Raw genomic sequence first — 27,235 nt, 5'->3', positions numbered from 1 at the left:
AGTTTTCATTTATGAAGGCCGGGAGCAATAGAGAAATGATTGGTTCCCGTCTTATCTACCCTACTAACACAGCGATGTACCATGGATATGACTGAAGCGTACTCCCAAGGATAAGGGAGATACAAACAGCATATCCATGGAATGCTTCATGTTTATCCTTATTTCCCCTTCCCCGCATGTACCATTTGTATGTCCCTTGAATATACCGGTTTGTGTATACACAGTATCCTTAAATAACATCCATCTTTGGATATGATTTCTGTCAGAAATTAAAAGATAAAAGTCTACCCCGAGACTTGAACTACTGACCTTCAATTCCGTAGCTCACCTCTCTAACCATTTGACCAACTGTTCGTACAATTTAGGAACAAACGTTTGGGAGTAATGGAAATTGAGATATTTTTTAGCTTTTTCGTCCACTGTGTACCTAATATGGTTATACTGTGATGCACATTCTGTGTATGTACCAAATGGTATCACAACAAAATCATACCCCCGAGTATATTACTTTGATGTACAATCAGTATGTTAATGAATATACGCTGGTGGATCTACGATGAATATTCTTTATTTGATCCCATCCTAGATCCGAATAAATTTATACCTACGCTATACTACCGCCCCACAATTGCGACCTGGATCTATCCATCCCATATTTATCTACATCTTACATAAAGAGGATGGGCCGTGTTAGTAGGGTAGGAAAAAGATCCGTTTCAAAAAGCCAGAGGCGGGCGAAACAGAAAAGGTGAAAGACAGGTGAAAGGTCAATGTACCAACTTTAGTATACAGTTTCTTCGATGTTTTTTTCTTTCTTTGGATAATTGAATGAGACAATAGAAATCGGCACAAACCAGTGCGTTTATTTGGCAAAAAAAAAAAAAAATTTGTTTTCAGCCTCCTTGATTATATATGAATAAATGATTTAACAATGAGATTGATTTCACCAGAAAATACGGAACACGCGGAAGTGTCTTTATCTTAAATATGTTACAAAGTGCCACACACAATTAACAGAACACAATGATGTTACCTAATATCCAATTAGCTTTTTTTATACTATTGCAGCAGAGAGGAGCCGAACTAAGCACACATTTCCAATAACAATTGAAGTCAATCACGAGTTTGTAATGAAACTAAAAATGATTCAAGTCAAATCTTATTGAAACTGAATGACAAAGAACAACAAGGAAGAGAAAAATGTGGCGTCTATATGATTGACGAAGATTCTTTCTCGAGATTTTGTTTAGATCTTTCCATTTCGGCTTTCACGATATTATAGTAGAACGCGCCAAACACAAAAATTTCAATTTTTGTTTTTTTAAGCGCGACTCGTCTTGTTTAGTTTCTCCTCCTCCGGCGACAAATGAGCGCCGTTCTTTCCGTCAGCTCCGCCGGTGTAAGCCTTGTTCCACGGCTGCTCTTCACCCGAAGCCAAAAACGTGTACATGACCAATTCAACCAGCAAAATGGCGGACGTCGTGAAGAAAATGATCTGCCACTGGCCGAGACTTTGCTGCAGGAAATGAAAAGTAGAAAATGAACTATTTCGTATAGTCAATTAGATTGGAATTTGTTCTGCAACTTACGTTTCCGTGGGTCATTTCGCCAACAAAGACGGGAACAATGAAGCCTGGGATGGTGGCGGCCGTGTTGGTCAAAGCCATAAGAGTACCGGCGTAGTTGGGAGCGATGTCAATGTGATTGGAGAGGAAGCCACAGTACATTCCGGCGATGAACATGGTGCCGAGGGTCATGAGAGCAACAGCAGCTTGACGATCACATCCGGCAAAACTGACTCCGACGAAGCACAATGCCGGAAGGAGCGATCCTGATTTATTTCACAATAATACAACGCAATTTAAAAAAAACAATTTAGATAATTAGCAAATTTTATGCGTTTTACTTACCGACGGCAGTGGATAGTTTTCGGACAGTAGTGGTGGAGATCCATCCCTTGCTTTTAGCCCAATCCAAACGGTTGCTCCAGATGACGCTAAAGATCCAAAGCGACAGGTAGGGTACGGCCGAGAGCAAAGCATTCTAATTATTTGAGAAAGAATTCAACTGTTATTACATTTCTTTTTGAACAAGTAAGGTTCTCTCGATGAGTGTGTACCTCACTAATGTTGAACCGAAGAATGTGTTTCATGTAGGTTGGCAATTCAACGAGGAGCATGTACCATCCGAAATTGTTGCAAGAGTGAGCGATAAGAATAGCCCAGAAGGGACCGGATTTCAAAAGAGCTTTCCACGGGACGGGCAAGTTCTGCAGATCAATTGTGTTACACAGCGTGTTAATTTAGTCTTATTTTTAAGAGCGTCAGTAAATAGCAACCAACCGAATGCCCGTGGCCACCGCCACCACCCGCCATACACGATTCGAAAAGTTCCAATTCAGCCGGATGGATGCGCGGATGATCTTGAGGGGAATCGTAGACGAAAACGAGCCACAATACGCACCAAACCATAGCGAGACCTCCTTGGACGTAGAAAACCGATTCCCATCCGAACGCGGCGGCCAAAATACCCGAGAACGGGAGTGAAATGACTGTGCCCAGTGCCATACCTGTTGATCGTTAATAAAATTTCGTTGAGTTAACGTGAAACAAATGGATTCGATTACACCAATAAGAAAATTGCGTACCGGCGTAGGCTAAAGAAGAGATCATGTTTCGCTCTTGAGGAAGAGCCCATTTGGTCAGCATGACGTGAATGGCCGGAAGAGACACTCCCTGTATTGAACAAATAATTTAATAAAACAAAGAGCACCAGCAATTCGTTTGAGTCGCTTGGGGAAATTAATAAAAGAGGTTTCTTACAGCGCCGAGACCTTCAACGAAGCGGACAACGAGGACGGCAATGTAACTGATATTCGCTGCCACAGGTGTCAGGATTGTAAAAACGACGTTAATGAGAACGGAGCCCCAGATGACCCACTTGGCAGAGAACATTTCGGCCACTCTACCACCAGGAATCTGAGTCAGGATGTAACCCCAGAAATAGGCACCTAGTACCAATCCCTGGGTCGGCTCTGGCCATGCGAATGGCCCGTCCTGAACAAGGATAAATAAACATTTCAGATGAGCCAAAAAGGGAAAACGTTTGCTCAGCATAGCTTACAAAAGGACTGCCATTTTTAAATGTATTAAAAGAATTATTTTGGGCACCTGCGCAACGACGGTAACGTTTGATCCTGTATCGGGAGCCGGGCAGGCGAATTCCGGATTAATGGACATTGATTCATTGGATCCATGATGACTGCTATGGTGGTCATCTTCAGTTAATTTCATCAGAGCCAACTCTGTCGAGTTGATCTATTTTTAGACAACAAAATTTATTAACATGTTATTTTTAGTTTCCTGATTCATTCAACTCATTTACCATAACAACGATAGCTACACTCAAGTTGACCTGTAATAAAAAAAAAAAATAATAATAATAATAAAAAACCCGGTTATTTCAGTTGATAAAAATGATCAAAGATCAAATTGATCCATACTTTGAGTCCATAAATAATTGCCAGGCCGATAGAAACCAAAGCTGTGAAGATGTAACGAGCCGGGACACATGCTACAGTTCGCCATCAATCAATATATAAAAATAGAAGAAATGAAAAAAAATTGCCAAATCAGCTTAATCTGTCGTATCTAAGATCAATCCTTGTTATTAATAACGATAGGAGGTACGCTTATTTGTGCTACCCACAAACAATAGAGATTGTAAAAAATTAAGGAGAAACCGCACAGAAAGCAATCGTCATCAATAAATGTTCAAAGGTTTCACGTGGGTAAATGATCGAACTCGACGCCGGCCAACTTATTGCCGACGTATCAAAAGCTGTTGGAATGAAGTTTCAAATTTTAATCAAGAAATGGGATATACTCACGTCCGCCTTCGGCCATGATGTTCTGCTGTGCTGTCGATCACTCAAAGCGTTCACTGAAATGACAGAAAGCCTTGTGGCTATTAGGATGTAACTTATCGATCGATCCCGCGTGAAAGTGAGAGAAGTGAAAAGCGTCTGCTCGGGACGAACGTTGTCGACTCACTACTGCAGCTGGGCAACGAGTCAGCTAGAGTCGAACTGTGTGTGGTGGGGCGCTGGGCCAACGCTTGTGCTTTGTACACGTAGGATCGGCTCCGGTCTCACGTGTCAACCCAATGGAAGTCTCAATCAGAATTAGAACTCAGTCGGGACAGCCAGTTCAGTCTGGTCTAATGTCTTCAATGAGCTACGCTCGCTGAATAACACTTTAAGTGTACCGGCAAATAGGAGCCTTTCCCAATAATAATTTGATCGTCAAATGACTCGTTTTTGATTGACAACAAACACATCGTTGCCAATAAGGGAAGGAAGCTTTGAATGCTCCCTTTTCTCGTGGCGAAAGAGTCACGTAACTAGCAAGTTCGTGTGGCCGACTGCGACTGCAAGGACGCCGAAAGGGCGTCACAAGGGCGGTCGCATGAGGGTGTTGCTAAGGCAACGACGGGGGAGAGAACGAAAAATAGGAGAAAGCTAACAAAAAAGAAGGAGAGCAGTTTAGTAGAGACTCTAACAGTATAGTCGCACAGAGGCAACGGGGTACTAGAGCGATAGTTGGCTATCGAGCATGCGTGAATCTCGAGCTCCAGCTACCAACTCAAAAGGGGCCGACGTGCGTTTACACTCGGGTTGCGTCATGGCGAGCGGGACTACAGGTTACTGCAAGGTCATAGTGTACTACCCCAAAGGCATGACCGACTTTTTATTGAGTTGATCAAACAGAAGGACATAGAATTTTCGATGTCAAGCTGGCGGAAGCTTGGCAAATTTGCTCAAACAAACCGCTAAAAGTATGGCTGATATGTTTCATAACAGCGGAAAGGGAGTGGTCATAACAAAAAAAAGTGTTTTGTTTGCTTTCGAAACAACTGGAGGCCCAGTTAGGAGAGACGACGGTCGCTAGAGCGTGAAAATGTCCCGTTGGTGACAATGGCTGCTGTTTTTTTTTACACCCTCGCCTCTATATTTTATTGCCCAGTTTGGCTGTTGGCATTCTCTACATTGTCAATCTTTTTGTTCCGATTCGATATACACAATATTGGGAGGTGTTGTTTTGGCAACACAAGCGAATTTGACCTACGTAGGATAATAATAGATATCCGTTTTGAGGTCATTCCACTCGAATAATTCACGGCGACGAGTCTGATTCTACAGCGTCTGGATAATGTGACGCCATTAGAGTCAAATTTAGTTTCACTCGGTGATTACTGATTAACGCCATATTTTGTGATTAGAGAAAACAAAGTAACTACGCACGAGAACAAAAAAAATTGAGAAAAAACAAAAATTGGTGCTCACGTGAGTAGGCCGTGTTGACTGAAAGTTGGCATGTTGCCCGCAAAACATATTCCCTCCGTCTTGATATTCTGCGCACGCTATTCGACGACGAGTCTGGTGCTCTTTTTTTTTAGGGAAATAAATAAAAGTAAAAAAAAAGATAAAAAAAAAATTATTACAACAGTCTCGTGCTGTCTTGCGAGGGGCCCTTAGCGACAATGTTCGCGTGTGATATTCGTTACCGGGTTCAAAGCCATTCCATAATGAAAAGATTACCAAAAACTGCTCTCTCGGACCTGTTTCTAATAACGATCAAGGAAAAGATAAAATAAAAATAATAAAACGAGATATTTTAAAAATTGGGTAAAGATTACTTCTCCATAAGGGCGCTTAAAAATAAAAATGAATAATTTGTTCTATTTTGGACGGAATTTTTCTGTCTAAATTAGTTCACTTCTCTTTGGCCGTATATAACGGTTCTTTGGAGACAAATATCGACAGCACCTTATCCGGAAAAACCATTTCAAGTTCAAGGTGAGAGACAGAAAACAAAAGATTTCCTGATAGCCGAAGATAGGTTTCCTTTTTTAAAGCCAACTCACGTGCAAACGGCGTGTCGATTATCGGTTTCTAGAAATGGGTTACGACTGGCCATCTAGTGATCAAAGAGAAAGCACCTCGCTCGTATGATCCCATCGTTAAAAGTAGTAATGTTTAATGCCAGGAAACTATCAACATAAGAGCTTTTTTAGAAGCAAGGTCCTGTTATATAACAAATTCAAACTATTAAGTTTAAGGTAATTTAAAACAAAATTTGATATTTAGGCTCCGTGAGTTTCACTCGAATGATTCTGCTGTTGCTGCCTTATCAAGTTCCAGTACAGTCCACGTTTGTCCACAAGGCTTTTGTGAGTGCCCACCTTAAAAGAAAAGTTAAACAAAAATTACAATCTTAGATCAAGAAGGAAGCTAAGCTTCAGAGAAGATTGACATAATTTTCCTTGTTATCAAATAAGGAGACTTGAACACCAATAGCTAAGGATAAAGTTACCTCAGCGATAGCTCCGTTGGAGACGACTGCGATCGTATCGGCGTTCTGAATAGTACTTAGGCGATGAGCAACGATAAGGACAGTTCGCCCTGCAGCAACCTTGTCCAACGCATCTTGAACGAGTTTCTCTGATTCGGCATCCAGAGCGGAAGTCGCTTCGTCCAAGATGAGAATGGATGGATTTTTGAGGAGAGCTCGAGCGATGGCGATGCGTTGCTTCTGACCACCAGAAATCGTTACGCCTCTTTCTCCAACTCGAGTGGCGTAACCGTTCGGGAAGGAACGGATAAACTCATCGGCGTTAGCCATTCTGGCAGCTTCCATCACTTCTAGATCCGTTGCGGATGGTTTGCCGTACCGGATATTCTCAATGATGGACGTGGCAAAAAGAATCGGCTCTTGGTTTATAAAACCAATAGCACGTCCTCGAAGCCATGTTGGGTCTAAATTTTTTATATCGATGCCATCGATCGTAATGATTCCACTGTCAACATCGTAGAACCTAATTCAAAAGAGATATTAAAAGTGAACTACCAATATCTACGGTGACCAAATTTACCGTTCCAATAACGCTGCGACAGTTGATTTACCTCCACCTGAGCTGCCAACCAAAGCGACAACTTTGCCCGCAGGGAGCGTCAGCGAGAAGTTTTTCAACACTTTCTATTGGCATTATACAACATTATGAATCTTGCGTTAAAATTGAGAGGGAAAATCCCATATCATTACCTGATCTTGGCGAGTGGGGTAGGTAAAATCAATGTTTTTGAATTCAACCTGGCCGAATAAAGAGTGAAAGGGAATAATTCTGCCACCGTTTAGCGGGATACTTGGTTTAACGTTGCTGTACTGTCCAACAAAATGATAAAAGCTGTTGAAGGATAAGACTATAACGAGTATAAATGAATTGGTATCACCTCGAAAATCCGTGATCCTGCAGAAATGCCGCGAACATAGTGACCAAAGAGGAGAGAGAGCTGAGCTAGAGATCTCTGAATGGTTTGAGTAGCCACTAGGAAAGCCATCAGATCGCCCGGTTTGATCTGGCCTGACGAAAGTAATGATCCACCAAGACCCACGATTCCAAGAACGATGCCGTTCAAGAAAAGATTTGTACCCGACTGTTGAGAAAGTAGCAATGTCAGAGTAATACAAGGCCCTATAAAACTTGTCAATGTTACCTGATAAAGACCAATGCCCATGCCGAGTTTCTCTTGCATAACTTTAGCCTTTTCCAATTCTGCTGCGTACAATTCCATTTCCTTTTCTTCCATTGCGAAAGCTCTCACGGTTCGAATGTTGCTTAGCGCTTCATCACAAACGGCCGTCGATTTAGCCACCTAAAATTTAAATTCGACACAGGAATGTGATAACGGCCATGTTTTTACTATTTTATTCTATACCTGGGCTTGCGCGGCTTGCGATTGACTTCTTAGAAATCTTCCTAATAAACTCCCCACTCCGATAACAGCTGGAACGATAGTTGCCATGTAAATAGTTAAAGGAGGACTGATGAGGTACATGGACACCATGCAACCAATCGTCTGGGTTACGCTTCTGAGCCCTTGCGAAACACATAGCTTGAATGAGCTTTTGAAATCTTGCACATCTGTTGTCAATCTGTTTGGAATAATTAATACCGAGCCAAATTTAGTATACATAACTAATAATAACGATGAAGGTGATTTATGAATACCTGTTGACTAATTCTCCCGTCCGATGATTGTCAAAGAAAGCAATATCCTGATGAATGATGGAAGAAAAGAGATCCTCGCGCAGTTGACAGGCCATCCGTTCTCCAACACAAGACAAAGAATTGATGTAGACAAATGTAAATGCAGCTTGGGCAAGGTACATGATTCCGAGTCGGATTGCGGGAACTTTTAGTTCCTGCCAGTAGGCTCCCACTGTATTTTCAGCGTCGACGTCCATATGGTTGGACACAACATTGATCAAGGAACCCAGCAAACGAGGAATTTCAATGTTTAAAATTGCAACTACAAAAGCACTCTATTAAAAAAAAAAACTTTATTAGTTAAATTAATAAATTGACTATGTAAAAAAGATAAATTACTGAAACAGCAATGATGAGGTACCACCAGTGTGGTTTCAAAAGTTGCCAAAACCTTGACCAGTCAAATTTGAGTTGTTTAGTTTGGTCGTCTTCGACAATCCTTGATTTTAACTTGGCTTCACAGTAAGCATGGTTTCCTGAATAGAATTGCTTGCCCAAAATTAACCCTGTTCCACAAGAGAATCCCAGTAATCTCAGCAGTGACGTGGAACATGTTTCTTTGGCCGTTGATTTTATTGATTGTGATCTGAATGCCTGCTTCACATTTTGCACTGCTTTGCGATTTAGTGTCTCGACGAAGTACCTCTGAGACCTTGTAAAAATATGTTAATGTTTTAACAACTGGCCAGCAGTCATTTTCGAAGAGTAAAAATCGAACAAACGTGCAAAACAATCTTAGCAAAGAAAAATGTTATTCTTACCCATAACGTGAGCTTTTCTGTATACTATGACTAAGAAGATTGTTGATTCTTAAAATTAGCATGGTAAGGAAATGGTGTAGAGGTTTTTACAAATTATACACGTGAGAAATTTTTTGGAAAATTTCAGCTAAGAATTCAGACTTGTAAACATTTTCCAAGCAGACGACAACTAACAGGTTTGAACCTTCTGCTAGTTACTAGCGGCAAATCTGAAATGAAATGAAACTTCGAACTTTAAAAACTTGGATGTATTTCAAAATCTTTCCATCATAATCATTTTCAATAATGATTTGAGGATAACAGCAACAGTAAATTCAATCCAGTCGACCTAGCTAGTGCAAGGTAGGGAAATAAGTGTGGTGGCAAAAATGGTCGTATTTAAATATTTGGTGGCAGCATTGGCTAAGCATTGATTGATTTAAGCGAAATCATCAGCAAAATATTCCCCAAAAGCACTTGGACACAGGTCTACTACCCTTTGGAATACAAGGAAGTTCATGACTATAGACTTTACTAGTAATCTTATGTGATTTGGCCAAATGTTTTGAAGAACGAGTCTGCCAGATAGCAGTTGTGCGAACGAAACAAGCATTTAATTGACCTTTTTCCGGGAAATCTGGATAATAGTACCTAACGATAAAACAAATGAGTGATTGTGTTGAAGTAATAAGAACAACAAAGAAATCTGAAGAACAAAATTATTTCTAGTACTTTGGTTGGGATTGAAGACTAACGTTCACTTTGCTTGCGCACAGGCCAGTCAAATAAATATCTTCTATCCAAAAAAGAGGTGTGGTTTGAGTAGCTGCCAGGAGAGATTTCACGGCTTGCCCAGCGATGGCATAGCAGCCGCCTAGTAGGTAGTTGGGATAACGTGGCCAAGGCCATAATCGACGACTAACGTAATGTTTCTGTTCTATTAAACTACAAAAATGAGTAAAGATTATTAAGACAAATCAAAGTTTTTTACTTTTCCATCGTTCAGCATATAGAGTAGGGACGGGCGTTCCGTATATACTCCTGGTATCGTTGAGATTTGGAAGGATTTTCGACAAGACGTTCCAGTTGATGTAATTATCGTCATCGCACTTGAAAACTAGTTGGGCACCAGGGCAATGACCGTGAGCCCAGTGAAGCAGAGCGATACTCTTTAACGTTAAATTCGCGTAAGAATCGACGACATTCACTTGTACCAAATCTTCGTATTCGACATTTTCCTTCTGCAGCCGATCCTGAATGGTTTGATTCTCAAAAAGAGTCGTCCCGACCAGAAAAATGATTTCAATCCATTCCACGTCCACGAAATGTGGGCTAGCCCACGTTTGACGAATCAAATCTCTTCTGGCGAAATTCTCGACAGCTGAGATCACCACAATCAGTAAAGTCTGATTCAAGTTAGCATCGGTATTAGTAGAATCCAGTGACGCGTTCGCCCAGTGTCGACACTTTGGTTTTTCTTTGTGATCAATGTCAATAGGGTACTGAAAAGATAGCACGTCGTTAATGACTGGCTCATTGATGTCTGCTTGCAGAGGATCAACAAAGGGTATGGGTTTCAGGCCTAGTCGCCGGACAGTGTAATCCGTGTAATCGAGTGCAGAGCTTTGTCTTAATAAAGTTTCAACAGAGCTCTTTGAATCAAACGATTCGAGTTCTGGATTGTGTGGTGAACGTTCGAACCTATCCATAACAAAAAAGAAAAGAACGAAAATCACCGTGAACCAAACTCCTCTGGTTATCCATTTTCTCAAAGATCTGTTCACCATATTTAATAACTGATTTTAGTTTGACACCAAGTTTGCATGCACTGTGTCACTGCAGAACGTGAACACTGAACCCGTCGTCTAATTCTATTTACTCGGTGGATCCAAGAAACAAGTGCCGAACGGATTTTTAGGTGGGGAAGTGTACATACACTTTGCTCTCCTATTGGCTGTTATTTTTTTGTTAGCTTTGTCACGGATATTTTATTTTGCTGCTTTCCGCAATCCTCGTTTTTCTAACGATTCGAATTTACCCAAAATAAAAAGGCGGCCAATTCTCTTATTATTTATCGGGGGAGTGACCAGCGAAAATGCCTTTTTATTTTTACCTTAACTCCGTTACGGGCCAAGTGATTCGGGAAGCTGTGCACAGAAATTCACGCTGTAACCAGTAGAGCGAATACTAAGTCTATTGTAAAATCACGGTCGACTCTTTAGACCGTGATTTTAGTGTTTAGACTGAGAATGAAGGCGATGAAAGCGCTATACGGTAGAATAGCCTAACTTAGCCTTCATCTTTTTACCCGATAATCCTCCCGCTAACATTTTGTGTTAAAAAAAAAAAAAAAAAAAACTATTGAATTAAAAAAAATCCGAAAAAATCCTTATTTACTTTTTTGTATTTCCTCGTTGAATATTTTGCAAAAAATTCTAAATGAATTAAAACGAATCAACCGCATGGGCGTACGTAAGTGGACAATGAATTCTAGCGATCCTACTGTAAATCTGATTGGATCCAACCAGGACGGGTTCGTTTTTTGACAATTTGTTGTACATGTGAACGGCGTAGCTTTTCAAAGTTTTATCGCCGTTACGAGGAACGTCATTACGGAAAAATTCCTTCCAATCGGCGAATTTGTACGGATACAAATATTTTCTCGGCATAATCTTCACATCGGGGCAAAGTAACGCCGGGTGAGTGGGTTTCGGCAACTTTTTGCGGCAATACTTGAGCACAATCGATTGAAACATTGCGGGACCCGAATAAGTCCATTCTTCCGGATGATAGGACGACGCCAAATAGGTTATCATCTTGCGGATAATTGGGTGATCCCGATGGAAATGAAAAGAAGACCCCGTCAGTACACCTTTGTCCTCTTCCGGCACAAAATCCTGGAATATTTTCGGATCCAGCGTCTTGAGAGTTACAAAGTCGAGGTCCATGTACATTCCTCCGCCCTTGTGCAGAGTTAGAATGCGGATGTAGTCGGAGAAATGCTCCGTTCTGTACGGACTTCTCCTCCACACACCGCGCAAGTACCAACCTTCTAGCGGCTATAAAAATGGACTCTTACTTAATATTATTGATTCATTTGAATTGTAAATGTAAAATATACTGTACCGTATTGGCGAAATAATCACTGGCATTGATGAGAATCACGACAATGTTGGGATAATATTTCATGATGGAACCCAGAGGACTGTTAGGTGTGTCGGTTAGGTTGACGTAATCAGTTTGGAAGAAGAGCTGGATGGAACGTTTAGGATTTTCTTTGGCCGCCGACTCGACGGCGCATAATTGTCTCAGGTTGACACTGTCTCGTCCAGTGGTTTCGTGAAAATAAATGCGCTCAGAGTCGGTAAGAATTGAATTCTCCCATGGCGACAATAAAGTTTGATTGCGTTTCCATTTGATGATCTTTATTCGTTCTTCTCGGGGTACGGCGGTCGTCGTTAAGAAATTGAAATCTTCTCTTTTGGTGACGGACGTTGTGACCAAATAGACACCAATAATGATGGTAATAGATAACATTACTGTCACTTGTTGAGGAGTGGTTTTATGACGGCGTAAATTCATTTTCGTACGTGGGGCTACACTCACAGGCAGAAATAATTTAATCAGTTGATTGTTTTCAATGTAATAAGGGAAGCAAAATAGATTTATTACCTGATTTCAGAATGGCTGATGGCAGAGATTAACCGGACATGACCAACCTTGGCTTCACGAATAACGGAAATGAGATGAAGACCGGGAATCTTGCTGCTCTAGATGAAGGAGCTCCGCGTCGTTTTGTATGCTGAAGTTGTGTGCTCCGCTGTTTCGTCGACATCGAGTTACATAGATATTAATCTACAATATCCTATACAATACAACTGAAATCAAAAACCGACTCGCTCCGCGGCCACTCTTAAACTCGAGGAGGGTCATCAACCCAAGATAAAAGACAATAAAACGCGGGAGCTCATCATCCGGATTCTCTGAAAATGGCGGAAACTAGAAATAAAGTTTTCCTTTGTTTTGACGTCATTGATATAGTTATTCCGTTACACATTTATTACCAGAATATAGAACAGACAACAGAAGAACAGATTCCCAGTATAGTATTAGACCAAGAGCGTCGCCTGTGCAGCCAAGCGCGCACGCAGCAGGTACCTTTTTTTTTTGTTTTCTGTCTACTAAGCAAATCTATCCAGCACTTAGTTCCGAGGAATAATACGCTTGCAATAAGATGTGCACCAGTTCAAGACCAACTTTCATCTCAGATGCTACACGTCCAATTACGGTGTAGTACAGTACTGTGTAACATTTTATTGGAAAAGAAAAACGAGCAGCAACTATATTAGACGATTGATTCGTTTCGTATTTCAGGTATATTACACTTTTATTACCTGCGATATTATATATATTACATGCGATATGTTATGTAACATGTAACCACTTGTAAAATATTTGGCATTCAAATATGTCTAGATCCAGGATGTTTTAAAATTGGTTTTAATGTACACATTCGATTGATACCATGTATTACGAAATATGAGTTATTTCACCTTCGTTAATGCGCTCATTCTGCGGAAACTCAACAAGAGACGCGTTTTTGCCCAGTCGTTTTGTCTGGCCGTCACTTTGACTTTTTTATTTGTTTTACTCGTTGACCCACGTCAGTTCAGTGCAAATGTTCCAGCATCACCTGTCTTTGAAATAGCTCATCAATTCGAAATTGCTCGAAACATTGTCGCTAATAGCGCAAGTGAAGGAAGAGGGCTGAGCGGGTACACTGGTTACACTGTTCAAAGACTAGGCCTCAAACCCATACCAGTTCCTCCACTTGAGCCAAACAACAAAGAGTCGGTTGTCAATGATGTGCTCTCCTTTCACTATCCTATCGACATAAATGCCCAACAGAAATTCAAATGTCCCTACTGGACGGACCAGTCCTTGAATGCTTCCGGAAGCGTCGACACAACATTACTGATTGTGGTGATCTCGGCCGCAGGGCATTCGGCCAAAAGGAATTTGATTAGAACGACATGGGCCGGTCCAAGTCTGTTGAATGTCGATTGGATTCAACTGATTTTTCTGGTCGGATCGACTCCTGACGAGGATAAAGTTCTCAAGGATCGGCTGGAGAAGGAAAACGCTCAGCATCAAGACTTAGTTCAAGTGAATGTCGTCGATTCTTATGCGAATTTAACGTTAAAGAGTATCGCTCTGCTTCACTGGGCAGACGGCCATTGCCCTGGTGTCAAGTTGGTCCTCAAGTGTGACGATGATATTTACCTCAACCTCAATGTGTTGATTAATCTCTTGAGAAAAGAGCAATTCCAGCAGACGGATCGCCTCTATGGATTGGGAATTGTGCAAGATCGCCCTCAACGAGATCCAAGTATACGTTGTAATTTTTATTTACTAAACATAAGCGACTTTGCTAAATTGTTGACTACATTAGATAACAAATACTACATCAGCCGAGTCATCTGGCCTTGGAACACGTACCCCGCTTTCTTGTCTGGAGGTGGATACCTTATGGGTGAATCATTTTGGCGCAATATTCAAATAATTAATTCTTGAATTATTGAATAATAATTCGAGTATTTTTACAGGCCGGGACACTATTCAACCTTTACTGAGTGCAACACAGACCACTCCTTTTTTCCCACTGGAAGGTATATAACTTGTAAAATTATAGTTTGATGTGAATTTTAACTGTTCATGAAATTATTCGATGATTCAAGATGTTTTTCTCACGGGAATCTGTGCCCGCAAAGCCCGCATCACGTCCGTTTCATCTCGAAGGTAAATCCAGGAGATGAGAAATGCTTACATATAGTTATTTCCGTCACATATTCAAATCATCTATTCATATCGCGCACCTTTGAAACATTAGAATCTACGAGCGCTTTATTCCGAAGAAGTTGGACGCCTGTTTCGTCCGTTCCACAGCTATGTGGCAGACGCAATCCAAGATTCAATTCCTCCAATCGCACAATATCGTTTCTCTCATTTATCAACGTCGCTTGCCCTGTCGAACAGCCTGTAAATACCTTGGCATTTGCTAGAATACACACACGCGTGATGGTGGTGCCGTATCGCTTTTCAAGTTCACGACCGATAGTTGTTGTTTTATTTTGGCGCAATGATTATTCTGAAGGCTCACAATTGTTTCGAAAAGAAATCTTGACGCGTAATAAAATGGCGAAACAAAACAGAAAACTTATAGCTCGGTGATTGCGTGACGTATTTATGTATATACGTACGTACATGTATAGCCAATACCCCCATAAAACTACAGCGGTATTGAATTCCATCTGCGCCTCTTGCGCCAAAAGAAACTGTACACAACTCGGTCCAGAGTCCGGAGACACTGGAAATAACTTTTTGGTCGCCTTATAGCTGGATATATATGTATGTACATGGATGAGAGTTTCGGTTTTCCTTGAGTGACAAATTGAAGATGAGATTGGATAAAATACTTGTCGTTTATCAGTTTGAGCTTTCGCTATTTGTGATGCAAGCAAACAAAGAAAGAGAAATAAATTTTCAGGGGGTATAGATGAAGGAAATGCAAAAGAAATGTGTCACATTCTTTAGTCTCCGATTTCGAGTGAACGATGGTGCCAGTGTAATCTTCCAAGTTTCGTATAAAAGGGAACTGCGACTGCTGTGGTCAATATCAGTTTAGCGCTTGATAACTTTACTCGCGGTTGCATACGTTTGTCTGCCATAATGGGTCCACTGGTAAATAACATTTTAACTAATCAATCTATTGTAGAGTATTTGCCTTTCTTAATAATGTCTGATTTCATTTCTAATTTAACTCATTTTGTTTTTAGTGCACCTTCGTGATTTTTTCTCTAGCTCTCATGTTGTCGATAAGCGCTGCACCCCTTATTCCTCAAGATTCCACTGATTCCATTGTCACGGAAATTCCGCCGGAGTTTATTTCCTCGCCCATTCCCATTCCCAGCATCACATCTGCTGATTTGTTTTTGGGTGAAATAGGCCTAAGTACTTCAAAGCCGACAGAGTTGCTTCTAATCCCTCCTCCTCCTCCGACAACATCATCCAACATTATCTCACAGTATCAAGAAATGTCGCCTGACGGAGATTACAAATACGGGTAAAATCATTAATGGCTAATGTTATTTTATTGAGCAATAACATAGAGGGGCATAACAATGGTATTATTATTCCGAAACTATCTTACGATCAAGGAAGCTTATTGATGGATTAATAATTTAAGATTTAAATTAATAATTGTATATTCAAATAGCAGATATGTGTTGTGTAGAAATTAATTCATTTCCTTAGAAATTTAATTGTCTTTCTCCGAAATGTTTTCAGATATGTCGGCAGTAATGGAATTGAAGTTGAGGAAAAAGGCACCCAAAAAGAAATTGTCGGAGCGGACGGAGAAAAAGTCTCCGGTACAGTCTCATCCGGTAAATACTCTTACCTCATCGCTGGCGACGGTGGCAAAATGCAAAAGATGACCGTCACTTGGACGGCTGATGAAAACGGTTTTCGCCCAGTGATCACCATTTCCGACGCTTGAAATCAACCATTGTGAAATGGAAATCCCCCCTGCCCTTGAAACGGATTCAATTATATTTCAAAATTGTGTCTTATCTGTTTGTAATAAATGTATTTCAAAGTTGCAGAAAAAAAATTGCTTTTAGAAATCTTCTTTTATAAAAATATTCACGGCCATTAAAGAGGAAAATTATAGTTAATGTATTTAGGATTCAACTTTAATCGATCCCCACCTTCCTTCCTGGAATATGAAGTCGGATGAAATTTATCGAGGGGATGAAAAGGGTACTACGTAATCGTCCTCGGGCAATCGATTATTCAGGCTATATATCAATCAAATCCTTTGTTTTGCGCTCAGACTTGGCGGTACGAAGGTGATGAAAGGCACCTCATTCGCTACTCAATTTATTGCATCTCTGGAAGCTTCCAAGATGGGTCGTCACTTTATCCTCCCGTTTTTAATATCAGGTGACATTATTATCTTTACTTTTTTTTTCACTTAACTAAATTATTTTAATTTTAAATAACTTTAATATTTTTTTTTTCTCAGGCTTAATATGTGTGACGCAAATTTCTTCGCTGACTTTGCGCAGAGCGACGGACGAATCGCAAATGGTGGCCAGTATGCTGGAGTTGGCAAGAGCGGCGGTCATTAAAGCGGCTTGCCCACGATCTGATACTTTCTGTCTACCAAGAGTCAAATGCCCCGTCAAGTTTGTCGTGTACGATCGTGAAGCCCAGCGTTTCATGGAAGGTGTAGACAAGGTAATTATTATTCAATCGATTCATTTCAAGTGTTACTTCTCTTCACCATTGTGTAGAGAGTTTTAAATTACTTTAAAAGATTTTTTTCTTATCCCAAAATGTTTATGCAAATTTAACTGTTTCAAAATCATTTTTGTTTTATCGTATACGATGTTTCATGTCTAGTAATAAGTTTGTTTTTTCAAACGCCATTAGTTGTATTAATTTGATTTCATTATTTTAAAAAACAGTTTAAAGATAATTTTGGCTGTGGAGCATTTAGCCCCACGTGGACCTACGTCTGCTGCTCTATGTTGGACAAGTTGGATGAAGACAGCTGGAGACCCAAGCCTGATTTGTGGTTCTTTCCTTCTCACGATGGATCGGCCAAGGATGTTGATCCTTCTGCTCCGTTTCCCATCATGTTGCCATGGCCAGGTTTCGAAGATGTCCACATCTCGTTTGAGGACAAACACTCGAGTTAGTATAAACTTCATACTTGCCATCAAAGTGCTTGCTCAAATGTTGACGTTTAATTTGACAGATGGTAGTGAGCATAACATAACAACAGAGCAGCCTTCAACTACAGCAGCCAGCACAACTGAGAAGCCCAAAGAAAATAAGCAGAGTAAGCAAAATATAACAAGTTGCAATAACTTGATGTTTGTAATCACTTTTAACGTGTATTAGGTGTGAGAAGTGCACAACAGCCATCACCAGTCCCGCAAACAGTTGCCCCTCCGCCCATGGTTGCAACTCCAGACCCGCGGATGAATTGGTTCAATCCTAATGCCATGATGTTTAACCAACCTCTTCCGTGGATGTTTCCACCTTCACCTGGCAACTTTGATCCGAGATTTCCGACCAACGACCTGAGACTCATGCAGAACTTTGGTCTGCAAGATCCTCGACTTTTGCAAAGTTTTCTGCCGCCACCTCCTCAGTCGGATTGGACGGAAATGATTCTCATCTTTCAAGACGGCTCTTTTCAGCGCACCATCCGAGACCGCCGCCCTATGGTAAAACACAATTTGAGTAATTTGAATTCATTTAGCGGTAACAATGTTTCAAATGGACACAGAGTATGGCGACAGTTTCTGATGGACGCTCGCCAAATCCGATGGATGCTTCGCGCCGACCAACTTTAGACATTTCACCTCAGACTCAATCAACGCACACTATTGTTGCCGAAACGGAAAACCCACCTTCCTCTAGAACTCGACGAGCTACCGTATAACTTTCATTAAGAAATATTTGACAACAACATTTAGATTTAATTGAAATTTTCTGCTAGGCTTCGAAAACATTTAAGGTGCCTCCAGCTTCCGGCGGAATGTGGATGAACAAGACGTCTGAAGGAGAAGGGCGAGCTCTTTTACCTCCACCCAAAGCCGTTTGGGGAAATCCAGCCTCCGGTAAATTAGTTTTACACTTTCTTTTTTCAAATCAATTCAATTGTATCTTGTTTCCATAGGTCCAGTTTCATACAAACCCATTCCTCCCATGTACGGCGTCGACAATGAGCGTTGCGGCGTTTCTTCGTCGAGTGGCATCAATGCCCGCGTGCTATCCGGACGGAAACCGAGTTCAGTGCTGGAAGCCGAAACCAGTTTCGCCGAATTTCCGTGGCACGTCGCTGTGGTGAACGGAGAAACGGGCGATTACCTTTGCGCCGGCACCATCATCTCCGCTCGCTTCATCATGACGGTGGCCCATTGCGTGCGCAAGTTCCAGCTCACTCTGCTCTTCGCCCGTGTAGGAGACTGGGATTTGAGCGGCGTCGGAGAAATGTTTCCCTCGTACGACGTTGAAGTCCAGAGTGTCATCGTACACGAAGAGTTCTACGCTGGAAATTTGCAAAACGACATTGCTCTGCTGCAACTGAAATTTCCGCTGGATTTTAGCGTCATGCCTCATGTTGGGACCATCTGCCTGCCGCCTTCCAGCGAGCCCATCTACTCGGACTGCATCGTCACCGGATGGGGCCAACAACTCTCCACTTCAGAAGCCAAAGGTGATGCGGCAACTTTCAGTCGCACTTTGAAACAAACCAGCCAAACTCTGGTGACGTCCCTATTCTGCGAAAAGGCCCTTCGCCCGTTCCTCGGCCAGTTTTACCAACTCCCGAAAAAAGGTTTTGTGTGCGCCTATGACAAAGATGGCAAAGATTCCTGTTTCGGCGACGGAGGAGGAGCCCTGGCCTGTCTAGTCAACGCACCCAACTATCCAAAGCCCATGCAATATCACGTCGTCGGACTAGTTTCTTGGGGAGTGGGTTGTGGTATGCCCAATGTCCCATCGGCCTACACGGCCATTTGGGACTATCTGGATTGGATTCGCTCCAAAGTTAGTCCTCTCGATCCTTATCCAACGGCCAATCCACAGCCTTTGAAAGAACCTAGTCCTGTTATTATGGTGCGTTCCAACGAAGCTTCCAGCACCACAGCAGCCCCTTCGACGACAGCGGCTCCTATGAAACTAAAGGATTTTATTGATTTAGCATTTACATAAAATTCTATTTATTTTGTTTTTGTAATATGTCGTAGCCTTAATTATTTTAAATGGATGGTTTGGTGCTTTTTTTCATGATTGAAAATAATAATAATATAACGCGGAAAAACATTATTTCTTCTTTTTATTCTGCGTCAATAAAATGTACTTAATTGGGAATTTAAAATCGCAATGAGATACCAGCTGAATCTCTGTCGTTAAGAATTAATATGTAAAAAGAACTAAACGTGATTTCGTGCGACATAAGTGTCTTTAAAAAAATAGCAACGCTGCTTTGGGAAGCAGACGATAAAGCGATGAAACGTCAAAATCAAACACTTGAAATTCTTCTACTAGAGACACGCGTCACTCACGAGGTACCGATTTTCTTCAATACGAATATTCTCGTGTAAAATATAGGCTTATCAATGTAGAAAATGTTATAAAGTGAAAAAGGACCAGAATTCAATTTAATCCAGATAAAAGTAGTAAAATTGGCAACATGTTTATGAAACTGTGTTGACTGTTTGTAGGCATACCTACAGAATGTAAACCAACAAATAGTTAAGACTAATTGTAGTGCATTTAAGTATTTTTAAACATTCAGAACTGCTATTTACCCAATATATTTCTTCTTTAACAAAACTTGCATTGGAACGTAGAGGCCTCTATCATATTTTTGTTCAAAATTTTCTTAGTTAGCGAAATGAATAAACGAACCCAGAGGCAACTTTGAATGACATCTGGTGCTTTTAATTAAATAGAAAGAGATGAGTGAAATGCTATCAATATTGCTAAACAGAAATTCAATTACAGATTAAGATGTCAAATCAGAATGTTTATTTTTTTGTGAAGATTATGAAATAAAATAAAATGTGTTATGTAACAGCATGTAATAGAATTATTAATGTAATGTTTGAATTTAGACAGAAAGATGCCTGCACTAGCAAGTGACAATCAACTTGAAGCCGTGTCCAAAGTGTTGAATGACACCAATCGGCCACTCAAGGAACGTTTTCGTGCTTTGTTTACCCTCCGCAATCTTGGCGGACCTAAGGCTGTTGAAGGCATCTCATCCTGCTTCACCGACTCCTCGGCATTACTGAAACACGAACTTGCCTACTGCTTAGGACAGATGCAAGATCCTACGGCTATCCCCGTGCTCACTTCTGTACTGAAAGATGTTCAGCAAGAACCCATGGTTCGTCACGAAGCCGGTAATAATGCAAACGTCACTTTTTTTTCCCTATAAAAACGTTAACAACAAACATTTTCAATTCAGGTGAAGCTCTCGGTGCCATCGGTAGCGCAGAATCTCTGCCCGTTTTGCAAGAACATTGTGAAGACAAGATAACGGAAGTAGCCGAGACCTGCCAGCTGGCCGTCCAACGCATCAACTGGCTGCTCGATGAGAAGAAAAAATCCGAGATCGATAGCGCCTATCAGCAGAATCCCTATTGCAGCGTAGACCCAACGCCATCGACGTCCGTAAAAGAGACGGGAGAGTTAAAGACCATCTTATTGGATGAAACTTTACCTTTGTTTGAACGGTACCGAGCCATGTTTGCCCTCAGGAACAAAGGGGACGTTGAAAGCGTTAAAGCCCTGGCTGAAGGTATTGCACACCGAGAAATCTGTTAAACAAATTTAATATTACGATTTCGCTAATGCAGGTTTGAAATGCAGTAGCGCCTTATTCAGACATGAAATCGCCTACGTCCTTGGACAGGTACAAAGCCCTGCTTGCATTCAGGAATTGATCGAGCGGCTCGAACTCGCCGATGAAAATGAAATGGTCAGACATGAATGCGCCGAGGCTCTCGGGTCTATTGCCCAAGACGAGTGCCGTGAAATTCTCCAAAAATATGCCGACGATTCAGCAAGGGTTGTTAAAGAAAGCTGCGAGGTGGCTTTGGATATGTGCGAGTATGAAAATAGCCCAGAGTTTCAGTATGCAAACGGTCTAACCAACCTCGACTCATAAATCTATAAATACTGCCGTGCTTGGAAATAAAATTGGTGAAGGACATTTTTCTGCGGTTGTTTCCTTCAATAATTATTTCGTAAGAGAGTCTTTGAAGTTCTAAAACCATCTGCTTTTAGTTTTTCCCACGAAAAATCGTTGCCAACATTTGTACGGTTTGCTGGTGGCCCTAGGGTGGATGGACTCTTATCTCTAGCTCGTGGGAATCGACGATAGATGGCGTGTGGGAAGCAACAAAAAAAATTACGAGTAATTTGACCTCTTCACTTGCTGTTTTCGTGTAAGCTGTCAACAATATGTTTATGTAGACTAAACCCAGTTCTTTGTTTTTGCCTATTTGGTTGATCTAATTAGATCTTTGTATAAAAGTCTATTGCCAAAGTGTGAGGTATGTACTACCCGGTCAATTGGCCAAGAGTAATCCGGTTGCCTGTTCTGGGTAGCCCGGTTATTCATCATGTCGTATGCAATAGGGATAAAATTCTGGTAGCTGTCTTGTCTTCCGACACCCTCACCATACTGTATAATAAGGTATTTACATTTTTGGCTTGGTATCCACAAAGCTGGTTTAGACTAATTTCTTATTTAAATAGCCTTGTGTACCAGTGGCTTGCTTAAAACGAGATGCTAAATCATTGGAAGAACATGGAGAAAACCAGGAAGTGGAGTGGAAACCAGATTCATCTGCCATTGCTGTTACCGTATGTTTTATAATAGAATTTAACCAACATTTTTGTTATTGATTATGTATTTTTCACTTGATAGACATCAAAAGGCTACTTGTCATTTTATGAGTTGAGTTTTGTCTCGGACCAACAACATTTGTATGAGCAAAGAGACTCTACAATTCCAGGACTTAGAAGAGAGAGTGCTGAACTCTACATTAAAGATAGTGTACCAGCCTTCACTCTCAAGCTTTCTCAAACAATACCAATTGACACTGGTGCTACAGGGTTGGTTTGCATTCGGGATGAGCTGATGGTGGCAACAAAATATGGACATGTCCTAAGATATTATTGGAATGGAACTCTCAATCGGGATTACTGCCTTGATTTGAGGCGCGTACCATTTTGCGTTGATCAGCTTGCTGCTAGGGCGGTTCCCATTACAGAACCCAACACTTTCATCACGCAAATTGATTATTCACCTTTACTGGGTGGATTTGCTGTAGTTCTTAATGATGGAAGAGGAGCCTTTCTTACTGCTACTACATTAAAGTTTGATCCGAACCAAGTCCAGGGGATTTGGGCTCCACTAGATGACGTGACGTGTACCGCCATCAATCATAGGTATTGATTATTAATTACCAAATATGACATGCTATTCAGTTTACATAATCTTTCATCTTCCAAAACATTATAGATATCGATTAGTGGCTTTTGGCCGTCGTAATACCCATACTGATGTTTACACTATTGATGAAACGACCGGCGGATTACAACTTTCTCACACTTTACAGCTGAGCAGTAAAGATTTCCCTGGTTCACCTGGTCCTGTCCAGCTGCTGAAATGGAGTCCTGATGGTTGCTGTTTAGCTCTTTGTTGGGCAAAAGGTGCTGTTTCCTTGTGGTCAACTTTTGGCGCATTGTTACTCTGCACGCTCAACTGGGACTATGGTGCAGCTCAGCATCATTCTTTTGCCGTCCGCACAATGGACTGGGGTATCGAAGGCTATCAACTCTGGATGATTTCTTTAACTGGCGATGCATTAACTCAGATGGAGTTGGTAAAATCACCGCTTACGGCAAATCCGTGCATGAGCTCCAAAGAACGACTTTATTTACATGGACAAGACCGAATTTACATCAATATCAGTGACACAAGTCCACGCCGAACATCTTCCTCCACCGGTGTCGACTCTTGTGCGCTACTTAGTAGCAAACAATGGTTGATTGTGCAAGCACCTTCAGCCTATATGGCCGGTAATTGGCCTCTGCGATTTGCAACATTAGACGCCAAATGTGAAAATCTTGCCGTAGCTGGTCGAACTGGTTTTGCTTTATACTCATTTTCGACACGCCGGTGGAAACTGTTTGGAAACGAGTCTCAAGAACGTGATTTCGTCGTTGCTGGAGGGCTCTTGTGGTTAAGTACCAAAGGCCAACCGCATGTGGTCATGGGCTGTTACAATATAGGTGCTGATCGAGACGAAATCCGACTCTACCCTCGTGACAATGCTCGACTAGACAACGCTTTCTGCACTGTTCAACAAGTTACGGGACAAATTCTGTTGCTTAATCTAATGGGAGACACGTTATTGGTTTACACATCCGACTGTCACATTAGCCTTTTTGAAACAGAAACATCGGGGAATGGACAGTTGCAATTGTCCAGGACACAAGAGATTGACGTCAGTACACTCGGTCTGCATCCTGCGTGCTTAGTGGCCGCTACCCTGACTAGTTTGAGCCATGCCACCGAACCGCAACAACCGCACGGGCCATCTCGCCAGCAAAATATTTTACTCAATGTGTGCGGACGTGTTCTCCTTATTCAACGTAATGAAGGATCTGACGACAGTGAAGAAGGATCTGCCTACTATTCCGCTCCGACCGTCTTGGCGTCAAGTGTTGAGATTCTTTGGGTCCCCAATCCTGACAGACTGTGCCCACGTAAACCTCACTTGACTCAGGCGTTGTGGCTTTGTTGTGGAGCCCACGGGATGCGCGTTTGGCTTCCGCTCTATCCGCGTGAAGGTGACAAAGGGCACCACGCCTTTATGTCGAAGCGGATCATGTTACCGTTCCAGCTACACATTTATCCACTATCTGTTCTTTTTGAAGAGGCCATTCTTATCGGCGTCGAGACGGACACATTACTTTATCCTTCCAGCGCAACTTCGGAAAATCCGTGGCTCATTCCATTATGTGTACTTGAACGTAATAGCCAAGTTTATCTACATCACATCTTTCGGCAATTGGTAAATATGAACTCTTCTGACCAAAGTTGTGATATCGTGTTTTTACTTTCAAATTCGCTTTGATAGATCCGACGCAATTTGGGGTTCCACGCTTGGGAGATTGCCCGTGGTTGCACCGCTCTACCTTACTTCTCCCATTCATTGGAACTGCTGCTGCATGAGGTACTAGAAGAAGAGGCAACCAGCAAAGAACCTATACCCGACGCCCTATTACCGAGCGTGCTTGAATTTATCCAAGAATTCCCCGTTTATCTGAAGACTGTGGTGCAGTGCGCGCGGAAGACGGAAGTAGCTCTCTGGCCTTACCTTTTTGGTGCCGGAGCAAATCCTCGCCAACTTTTCCAACGTTGTCTGGATTCAAAGCAACTGGATCTGGCTGCTTCTTATCTAATTATTTTACAGAATATGGAGCCAGTGTCAATCAGTCGGCAATATGCTACTTTGCTACTGGATGCCGCACTTGAAAATTGTAGCTGGGATTTGGCCAAAGAGTTGGTTCGTTTTTTACGTGCCATCGATCCCAGCGATGCCGATTCAGCGACTCCCAGTTTTTCTTCGTCCTGGAAGCCCGGATCGGCTCCTAGTCCTGCTGGATCTCTCCTTCCAGCTAAAATAAGTTTGGGTTCACAAACACCTCCAGTGAGTCCCAATCCGGAAGATTTTAACTTTTTATTAGGATCAACTGTCCACCGACCCGGAAGTCGGGCCGCCGGAAGCATGAAATCGCCGTCGTCAGATGCGAGTACCGGAATTCATCGTGAAATCACTCGATCAATGAGCGAAACTATTCCAATGAGCAAAAACTATTCCTCCCCACCTACAGGAAAAGAACCTCCACCACGAAAGAAGTCAGCTCCAGTTAATTCCCATCCGATTACCATAACTGCAGAGCACGATCCACCCGATCCATCTTTAGAAGAGCTCTTTATGGACTTGATTTTACAACGACACGTCCGCCGACTCCTATCGGCCGGACGTTTGAGAGATCTTGGCTACTTGGCGGCTCATTTTGAATGTCCATTAGTAAGCTGGCTGAGTAGAGAACGAATGAGAGCAGCTCGTGTCGATGATTTCGTTAGCGCCATACGTCGTCTGCACGCTGATTTTACCTGGCCTTTCCCAGTAGTTAGTACTCTGCCCGTTCGAAAATTCTCTAATCGTAGCATATCACTCGAAGAGAAGTTGCAAGCATTGGAAGTTGATGTCAGTGCCGCTCCGGCAATGACAACTCCAGTTTCATCTGATCCACCCTTCCAGCTTCGACATAACGGCGAAGTCTCGCATCCCCCTGTTAACGGAGGACTATTGCTCCAGACCGTCGAAGCCCAATTGAAACCCCACGTCCCATCTCGTAAGGACTATTGCATTTTATTTACTTAATATTCTGATTTTTATTTATTTATTATTTTTTCAATAGAGGAAGAATGGAGCATCCAAAGTGAGGGGGATCAAATTAGTTTGGCTGGTGAAGACAGACTAAACGACTTGGACAGTCTTCAAGAATCCTCGTGGGGCGTTCACTCGATAACTACAGAAGCAGCATCGGCAGCCTCCGCTCTTTGCGATCCTCCTCTTAAAGCGAATGCCCAAGCAGAGTTGCAACTGAGATATTTGCTACAGCTTTTCACCGAAGCTGACTGTTTAGATTGGGCATTAGTTTTGGCATTGGTTCTTCGAGACGCAATGGCGGTCTTGAGGTTAGTTAGTATGGCAAGGAGTGCATTAACCAGTTGCCAGCCACCCAACCAAGCGGCCACGATTGAAATCGTCACTCGATTAAGAGATGCCTTGTTGGCTTTGTCACACTGGGCAGAGACTGATTGCCAAGGCTATCGACCGTTTATGAACGTCATTTACGGTCAGGTGGGTATTTTGACTAAACTTATTTTGCCTCACACCAACGGCCCTTTGAGTTCACCGTTGGAAGCGAATAGCACCTCTGAATCTGCAAGCCAGGGCAGCGGCACGAAATCGCGCCATACTTCTGTCACTTTATTGACACCATTGTTGGATCGTGTCACCGAAGAGGATATGGACATTCCCGTTTTTAAGGCCAATGGCAAAGTGGATAAACTGTATCTACCATCTGAAGGTGCTGCATTGCAATTAACGCAGCAATTGGAGCATTCAACGAAGAAAGAGCCAGTCATTCAACAACCAGACGAACCACCAATAACCCAACAGGGATCCGGCTGTATAATTTCATAATCCCCTTCTCTCTTGTGCCACTCAGCCACTCGATTTGGATCTGTTTTCTCACTCTCTTTTTGTTTTCGATTGACATTTGACTCGGATTTCCATTCCTATGTCTAATTTTCCAAATTGTTCTTCTTATTCATTCATCTTTAAAACCTCAGAGCAGCTCGGTACAAAACAAGAAGAGGGAAAAGACAAAGAAGAATCAAACGTGCTTCAACATTGTGTCCTCTCAACATGTTGTAAACTTTAGTCTTCTTAACGAGGCATTCTGATGATAACGGGTCGGCCATAGAGTACGGGCGAAAATTGTATAGAAAAAAAATTACTTTGTGTTGTGCCTTAAGATTACGAAATACAGTGGAGGGATATGTGTCCTATTATTATACCAATCAGCCGCAAATGACTTGACGTGATGATAAAGGATTGTTTTTTGTTCTCGAACGGACGCGTGAGCTACGCATTTCATCCGCTTGACGGCATTTCCTTCGCTTACGTGATACAGTTTTCTTATCA

The 27,235-nt window shown here is 41.9% G+C and overlaps 9 protein-coding genes across 10 annotated transcripts; 5 read left to right on the top strand and 4 right to left on the bottom strand.

Annotated features, from left to right (window-relative positions):
* Positions 1 to 843: 843 nt before the first annotated feature.
* On the bottom strand, positions 844 to 5,236 carry LOC124314088 (sialin-like). Its single transcript, XM_046779112.1, has 11 exons — positions 3,890 to 5,236; positions 3,503 to 3,573; positions 3,385 to 3,414; positions 3,171 to 3,317; positions 2,823 to 3,056; positions 2,648 to 2,735; positions 2,343 to 2,569; positions 2,120 to 2,269; positions 1,911 to 2,043; positions 1,590 to 1,831; positions 844 to 1,516 (listed from the first exon to the last, which is right to left on the bottom strand). The coding sequence occupies exons 1-11, from the start codon at positions 3,903 to 3,905 to the stop codon at positions 1,322 to 1,324; spliced, it is 1,533 nt and encodes a 510-aa protein (XP_046635068.1). The 5' UTR covers positions 3,906 to 5,236; the 3' UTR covers positions 844 to 1,321.
* A 777-nt stretch (positions 5,237 to 6,013) lies between these two features.
* On the bottom strand, positions 6,014 to 9,047 carry LOC124314027 (mitochondrial potassium channel ATP-binding subunit-like). Its single transcript, XM_046778985.1, has 10 exons — positions 8,871 to 9,047; positions 8,449 to 8,761; positions 8,071 to 8,384; positions 7,778 to 7,994; positions 7,556 to 7,714; positions 7,292 to 7,495; positions 7,104 to 7,223; positions 6,934 to 7,037; positions 6,375 to 6,876; positions 6,014 to 6,243 (listed from the first exon to the last, which is right to left on the bottom strand). The coding sequence occupies exons 1-10, from the start codon at positions 8,930 to 8,932 to the stop codon at positions 6,145 to 6,147; spliced, it is 2,094 nt and encodes a 697-aa protein (XP_046634941.1). The 5' UTR covers positions 8,933 to 9,047; the 3' UTR covers positions 6,014 to 6,144.
* A 56-nt stretch (positions 9,048 to 9,103) lies between these two features.
* Positions 9,104 to 10,714, bottom strand: LOC124314138 (beta-1,3-galactosyltransferase 5-like). Its single transcript, XM_046779200.1, has 3 exons — positions 9,841 to 10,714; positions 9,582 to 9,786; positions 9,104 to 9,500 (listed from the first exon to the last, which is right to left on the bottom strand). Exons 1-3 carry the CDS (start codon positions 10,634 to 10,636, stop codon positions 9,302 to 9,304), a joined length of 1,200 nt encoding a protein of 399 aa, XP_046635156.1. The 5' UTR covers positions 10,637 to 10,714; the 3' UTR covers positions 9,104 to 9,301.
* A 521-nt stretch (positions 10,715 to 11,235) lies between these two features.
* LOC124314174 (lactosylceramide 4-alpha-galactosyltransferase-like) lies at positions 11,236 to 12,698 on the bottom strand. The gene is made up of 3 exons (XM_046779279.1): positions 12,522 to 12,698; positions 11,976 to 12,447; positions 11,236 to 11,908 (listed from the first exon to the last, which is right to left on the bottom strand). Exons 2-3 carry the CDS (start codon positions 12,429 to 12,431, stop codon positions 11,294 to 11,296), a joined length of 1,071 nt encoding a protein of 356 aa, XP_046635235.1. The 5' UTR covers positions 12,432 to 12,447; positions 12,522 to 12,698; the 3' UTR covers positions 11,236 to 11,293.
* A 295-nt stretch (positions 12,699 to 12,993) lies between these two features.
* LOC124314136 (acetylgalactosaminyl-O-glycosyl-glycoprotein beta-1,3-N-acetylglucosaminyltransferase-like) lies at positions 12,994 to 14,954 on the top strand. The gene is made up of 5 exons (XM_046779197.1): positions 12,994 to 14,238; positions 14,302 to 14,382; positions 14,456 to 14,518; positions 14,588 to 14,648; positions 14,740 to 14,954. The coding sequence occupies exons 1-5, from the start codon at positions 13,389 to 13,391 to the stop codon at positions 14,909 to 14,911; spliced, it is 1,227 nt and encodes a 408-aa protein (XP_046635153.1). The 5' UTR covers positions 12,994 to 13,388; the 3' UTR covers positions 14,912 to 14,954.
* Positions 14,955 to 15,450: 496 nt separating this feature from the next.
* Positions 15,451 to 16,552, top strand: LOC124314270. The gene is made up of 3 exons (XM_046779431.1): positions 15,451 to 15,590; positions 15,686 to 15,972; positions 16,197 to 16,552. Exons 1-3 carry the CDS (start codon positions 15,579 to 15,581, stop codon positions 16,405 to 16,407), a joined length of 510 nt encoding a protein of 169 aa, XP_046635387.1. The 5' UTR covers positions 15,451 to 15,578; the 3' UTR covers positions 16,408 to 16,552.
* A 190-nt stretch (positions 16,553 to 16,742) lies between these two features.
* LOC124314022 (serine proteinase stubble-like) lies at positions 16,743 to 19,806 on the top strand. Its single transcript, XM_046778972.1, has 8 exons — positions 16,743 to 16,853; positions 16,936 to 17,150; positions 17,381 to 17,609; positions 17,674 to 17,757; positions 17,820 to 18,148; positions 18,211 to 18,360; positions 18,424 to 18,544; positions 18,604 to 19,806. The coding sequence occupies exons 1-8, from the start codon at positions 16,763 to 16,765 to the stop codon at positions 19,638 to 19,640; spliced, it is 2,256 nt and encodes a 751-aa protein (XP_046634928.1). The 5' UTR covers positions 16,743 to 16,762; the 3' UTR covers positions 19,641 to 19,806.
* A 114-nt stretch (positions 19,807 to 19,920) lies between these two features.
* On the top strand, positions 19,921 to 21,648 carry LOC124314195 (deoxyhypusine hydroxylase-like). Of its 2 annotated transcripts, none has more exons than XM_046779326.1 (4): positions 19,921 to 19,996; positions 20,546 to 20,836; positions 20,902 to 21,234; positions 21,293 to 21,648. In XM_046779326.1, the coding sequence occupies exons 2-4, from the start codon at positions 20,554 to 20,556 to the stop codon at positions 21,601 to 21,603; spliced, it is 927 nt and encodes a 308-aa protein (XP_046635282.1). In that variant the 5' UTR covers positions 19,921 to 19,996; positions 20,546 to 20,553; the 3' UTR covers positions 21,604 to 21,648. The 2 variants fall into 2 exon arrangements, with proteins under 2 accessions (XP_046635282.1, XP_046635283.1); XM_046779327.1 differs by having other exon boundaries at positions 19,945 to 19,996; positions 20,550 to 20,836.
* Positions 21,649 to 21,828: 180 nt separating this feature from the next.
* On the top strand, positions 21,829 to 27,114 carry LOC124313962 (guanine nucleotide exchange factor subunit Rich-like). The gene is made up of 6 exons (XM_046778861.1): positions 21,829 to 22,134; positions 22,197 to 22,304; positions 22,369 to 22,892; positions 22,966 to 24,523; positions 24,590 to 25,874; positions 25,941 to 27,114. Exons 1-6 carry the CDS (start codon positions 21,994 to 21,996, stop codon positions 26,729 to 26,731), a joined length of 4,407 nt encoding a protein of 1,468 aa, XP_046634817.1. The 5' UTR covers positions 21,829 to 21,993; the 3' UTR covers positions 26,732 to 27,114.
* The last annotated feature ends 121 nt before the right edge of the window (positions 27,115 to 27,235 follow it).

The sequence above is a fragment of the Daphnia pulicaria genome, chromosome 10 (genome assembly GCF_021234035.1).
Source record: "Daphnia pulicaria isolate SC F1-1A chromosome 10, SC_F0-13Bv2, whole genome shotgun sequence".
NCBI classification, from domain to species: Eukaryota; Metazoa; Arthropoda; class Branchiopoda; order Diplostraca; family Daphniidae; genus Daphnia; species Daphnia pulicaria.
Note: the sequence above shows the minus strand (reverse complement) of the source record. Positions and strands in the feature narration are given on the sequence as shown.

Bases quoted from the DNA above. Each gene is read 5' to 3' on its own strand.
- LOC124314174 (XM_046779279.1), bottom strand. From the start codon at position 12,431: ATGAATTTACGCCGTCATAAAACCACTCCTCAACAAGTGACAGTAATG. The intron at 11,909-11,975 runs GTACAGTATATT...CCATTTTTATAG, and splicing joins GTGATTATTTCGCCAATACG to CCGCTAGAAGGTTGGTACTT.
- LOC124314088 (XM_046779112.1), bottom strand. The intron at 3,057-3,170 runs GTGCCCAAAATA...ATCCTTGTTCAG, and splicing joins ACGTTACCGTCGTTGCGCAG to GACGGGCCATTCGCATGGCC. The intron at 2,270-2,342 runs GTTGGTTGCTAT...ATTGATCTGCAG, and splicing joins GCGGTGGCCACGGGCATTCG to AACTTGCCCGTCCCGTGGAA.
- LOC124314270 (XM_046779431.1), top strand. The intron at 15,973-16,196 runs GTAAAATCATTA...AAATGTTTTCAG, and splicing joins GACGGAGATTACAAATACGG to ATATGTCGGCAGTAATGGAA.
- LOC124314022 (XM_046778972.1), top strand. From the start codon at position 16,763: ATGAAAGGCACCTCATTCGCTACTCAATTTATTGCATCTCTGGAAGCT. The intron at 17,151-17,380 runs GTAATTATTATT...TTTAAAAAACAG, and splicing joins TCATGGAAGGTGTAGACAAG to TTTAAAGATAATTTTGGCTG. The intron at 17,610-17,673 runs GTTAGTATAAAC...TTAATTTGACAG, and splicing joins GTTTGAGGACAAACACTCGA to ATGGTAGTGAGCATAACATA.
- LOC124314136 (XM_046779197.1), top strand. From the start codon at position 13,389: ATGAGTTATTTCACCTTCGTTAATGCGCTCATTCTGCGGAAACTCAAC. The intron at 14,239-14,301 runs GTATACGTTGTA...TGACTACATTAG, and splicing joins TCGCCCTCAACGAGATCCAA to ATAACAAATACTACATCAGC. The intron at 14,519-14,587 runs GTATATAACTTG...CGATGATTCAAG, and splicing joins TCCTTTTTTCCCACTGGAAG to ATGTTTTTCTCACGGGAATC.
- LOC124314027 (XM_046778985.1), bottom strand. From the start codon at position 8,932: ATGCTAATTTTAAGAATCAACAATCTTCTTAGTCATAGTATACAGAAA. The intron at 7,715-7,777 runs GTATAGAATAAA...TTTAAATTTTAG, and splicing joins CGCAAGCCGCGCAAGCCCAG to GTGGCTAAATCGACGGCCGT. The intron at 7,496-7,555 runs GTAACATTGACA...CTTTCTCAACAG, and splicing joins TGGGCATTGGTCTTTATCAG to TCGGGTACAAATCTTTTCTT.
- LOC124314195 (XM_046779326.1), top strand. From the start codon at position 20,554: ATGCCTGCACTAGCAAGTGACAATCAACTTGAAGCCGTGTCCAAAGTG. The intron at 20,837-20,901 runs GTAATAATGCAA...TTTTCAATTCAG, and splicing joins CATGGTTCGTCACGAAGCCG to GTGAAGCTCTCGGTGCCATC. The intron at 21,235-21,292 runs GTATTGCACACC...TCGCTAATGCAG, and splicing joins CGTTAAAGCCCTGGCTGAAG to GTTTGAAATGCAGTAGCGCC.
- LOC124314138 (XM_046779200.1), bottom strand. From the start codon at position 10,636: ATGGTGAACAGATCTTTGAGAAAATGGATAACCAGAGGAGTTTGGTTC. The intron at 9,787-9,840 runs GTAAAAAACTTT...GTAGTTTAATAG, and splicing joins ATATGCTGAACGATGGAAAA to AACAGAAACATTACGTTAGT. The intron at 9,501-9,581 runs GTACTAGAAATA...TTTTATCGTTAG, and splicing joins AGTCTTCAATCCCAACCAAA to GTACTATTATCCAGATTTCC.
- LOC124313962 (XM_046778861.1), top strand. From the start codon at position 21,994: ATGTACTACCCGGTCAATTGGCCAAGAGTAATCCGGTTGCCTGTTCTG. The intron at 22,135-22,196 runs GTATTTACATTT...TTATTTAAATAG, and splicing joins TCACCATACTGTATAATAAG to CCTTGTGTACCAGTGGCTTG. The intron at 24,524-24,589 runs GTAAATATGAAC...TCGCTTTGATAG, and splicing joins ATCACATCTTTCGGCAATTG to ATCCGACGCAATTTGGGGTT.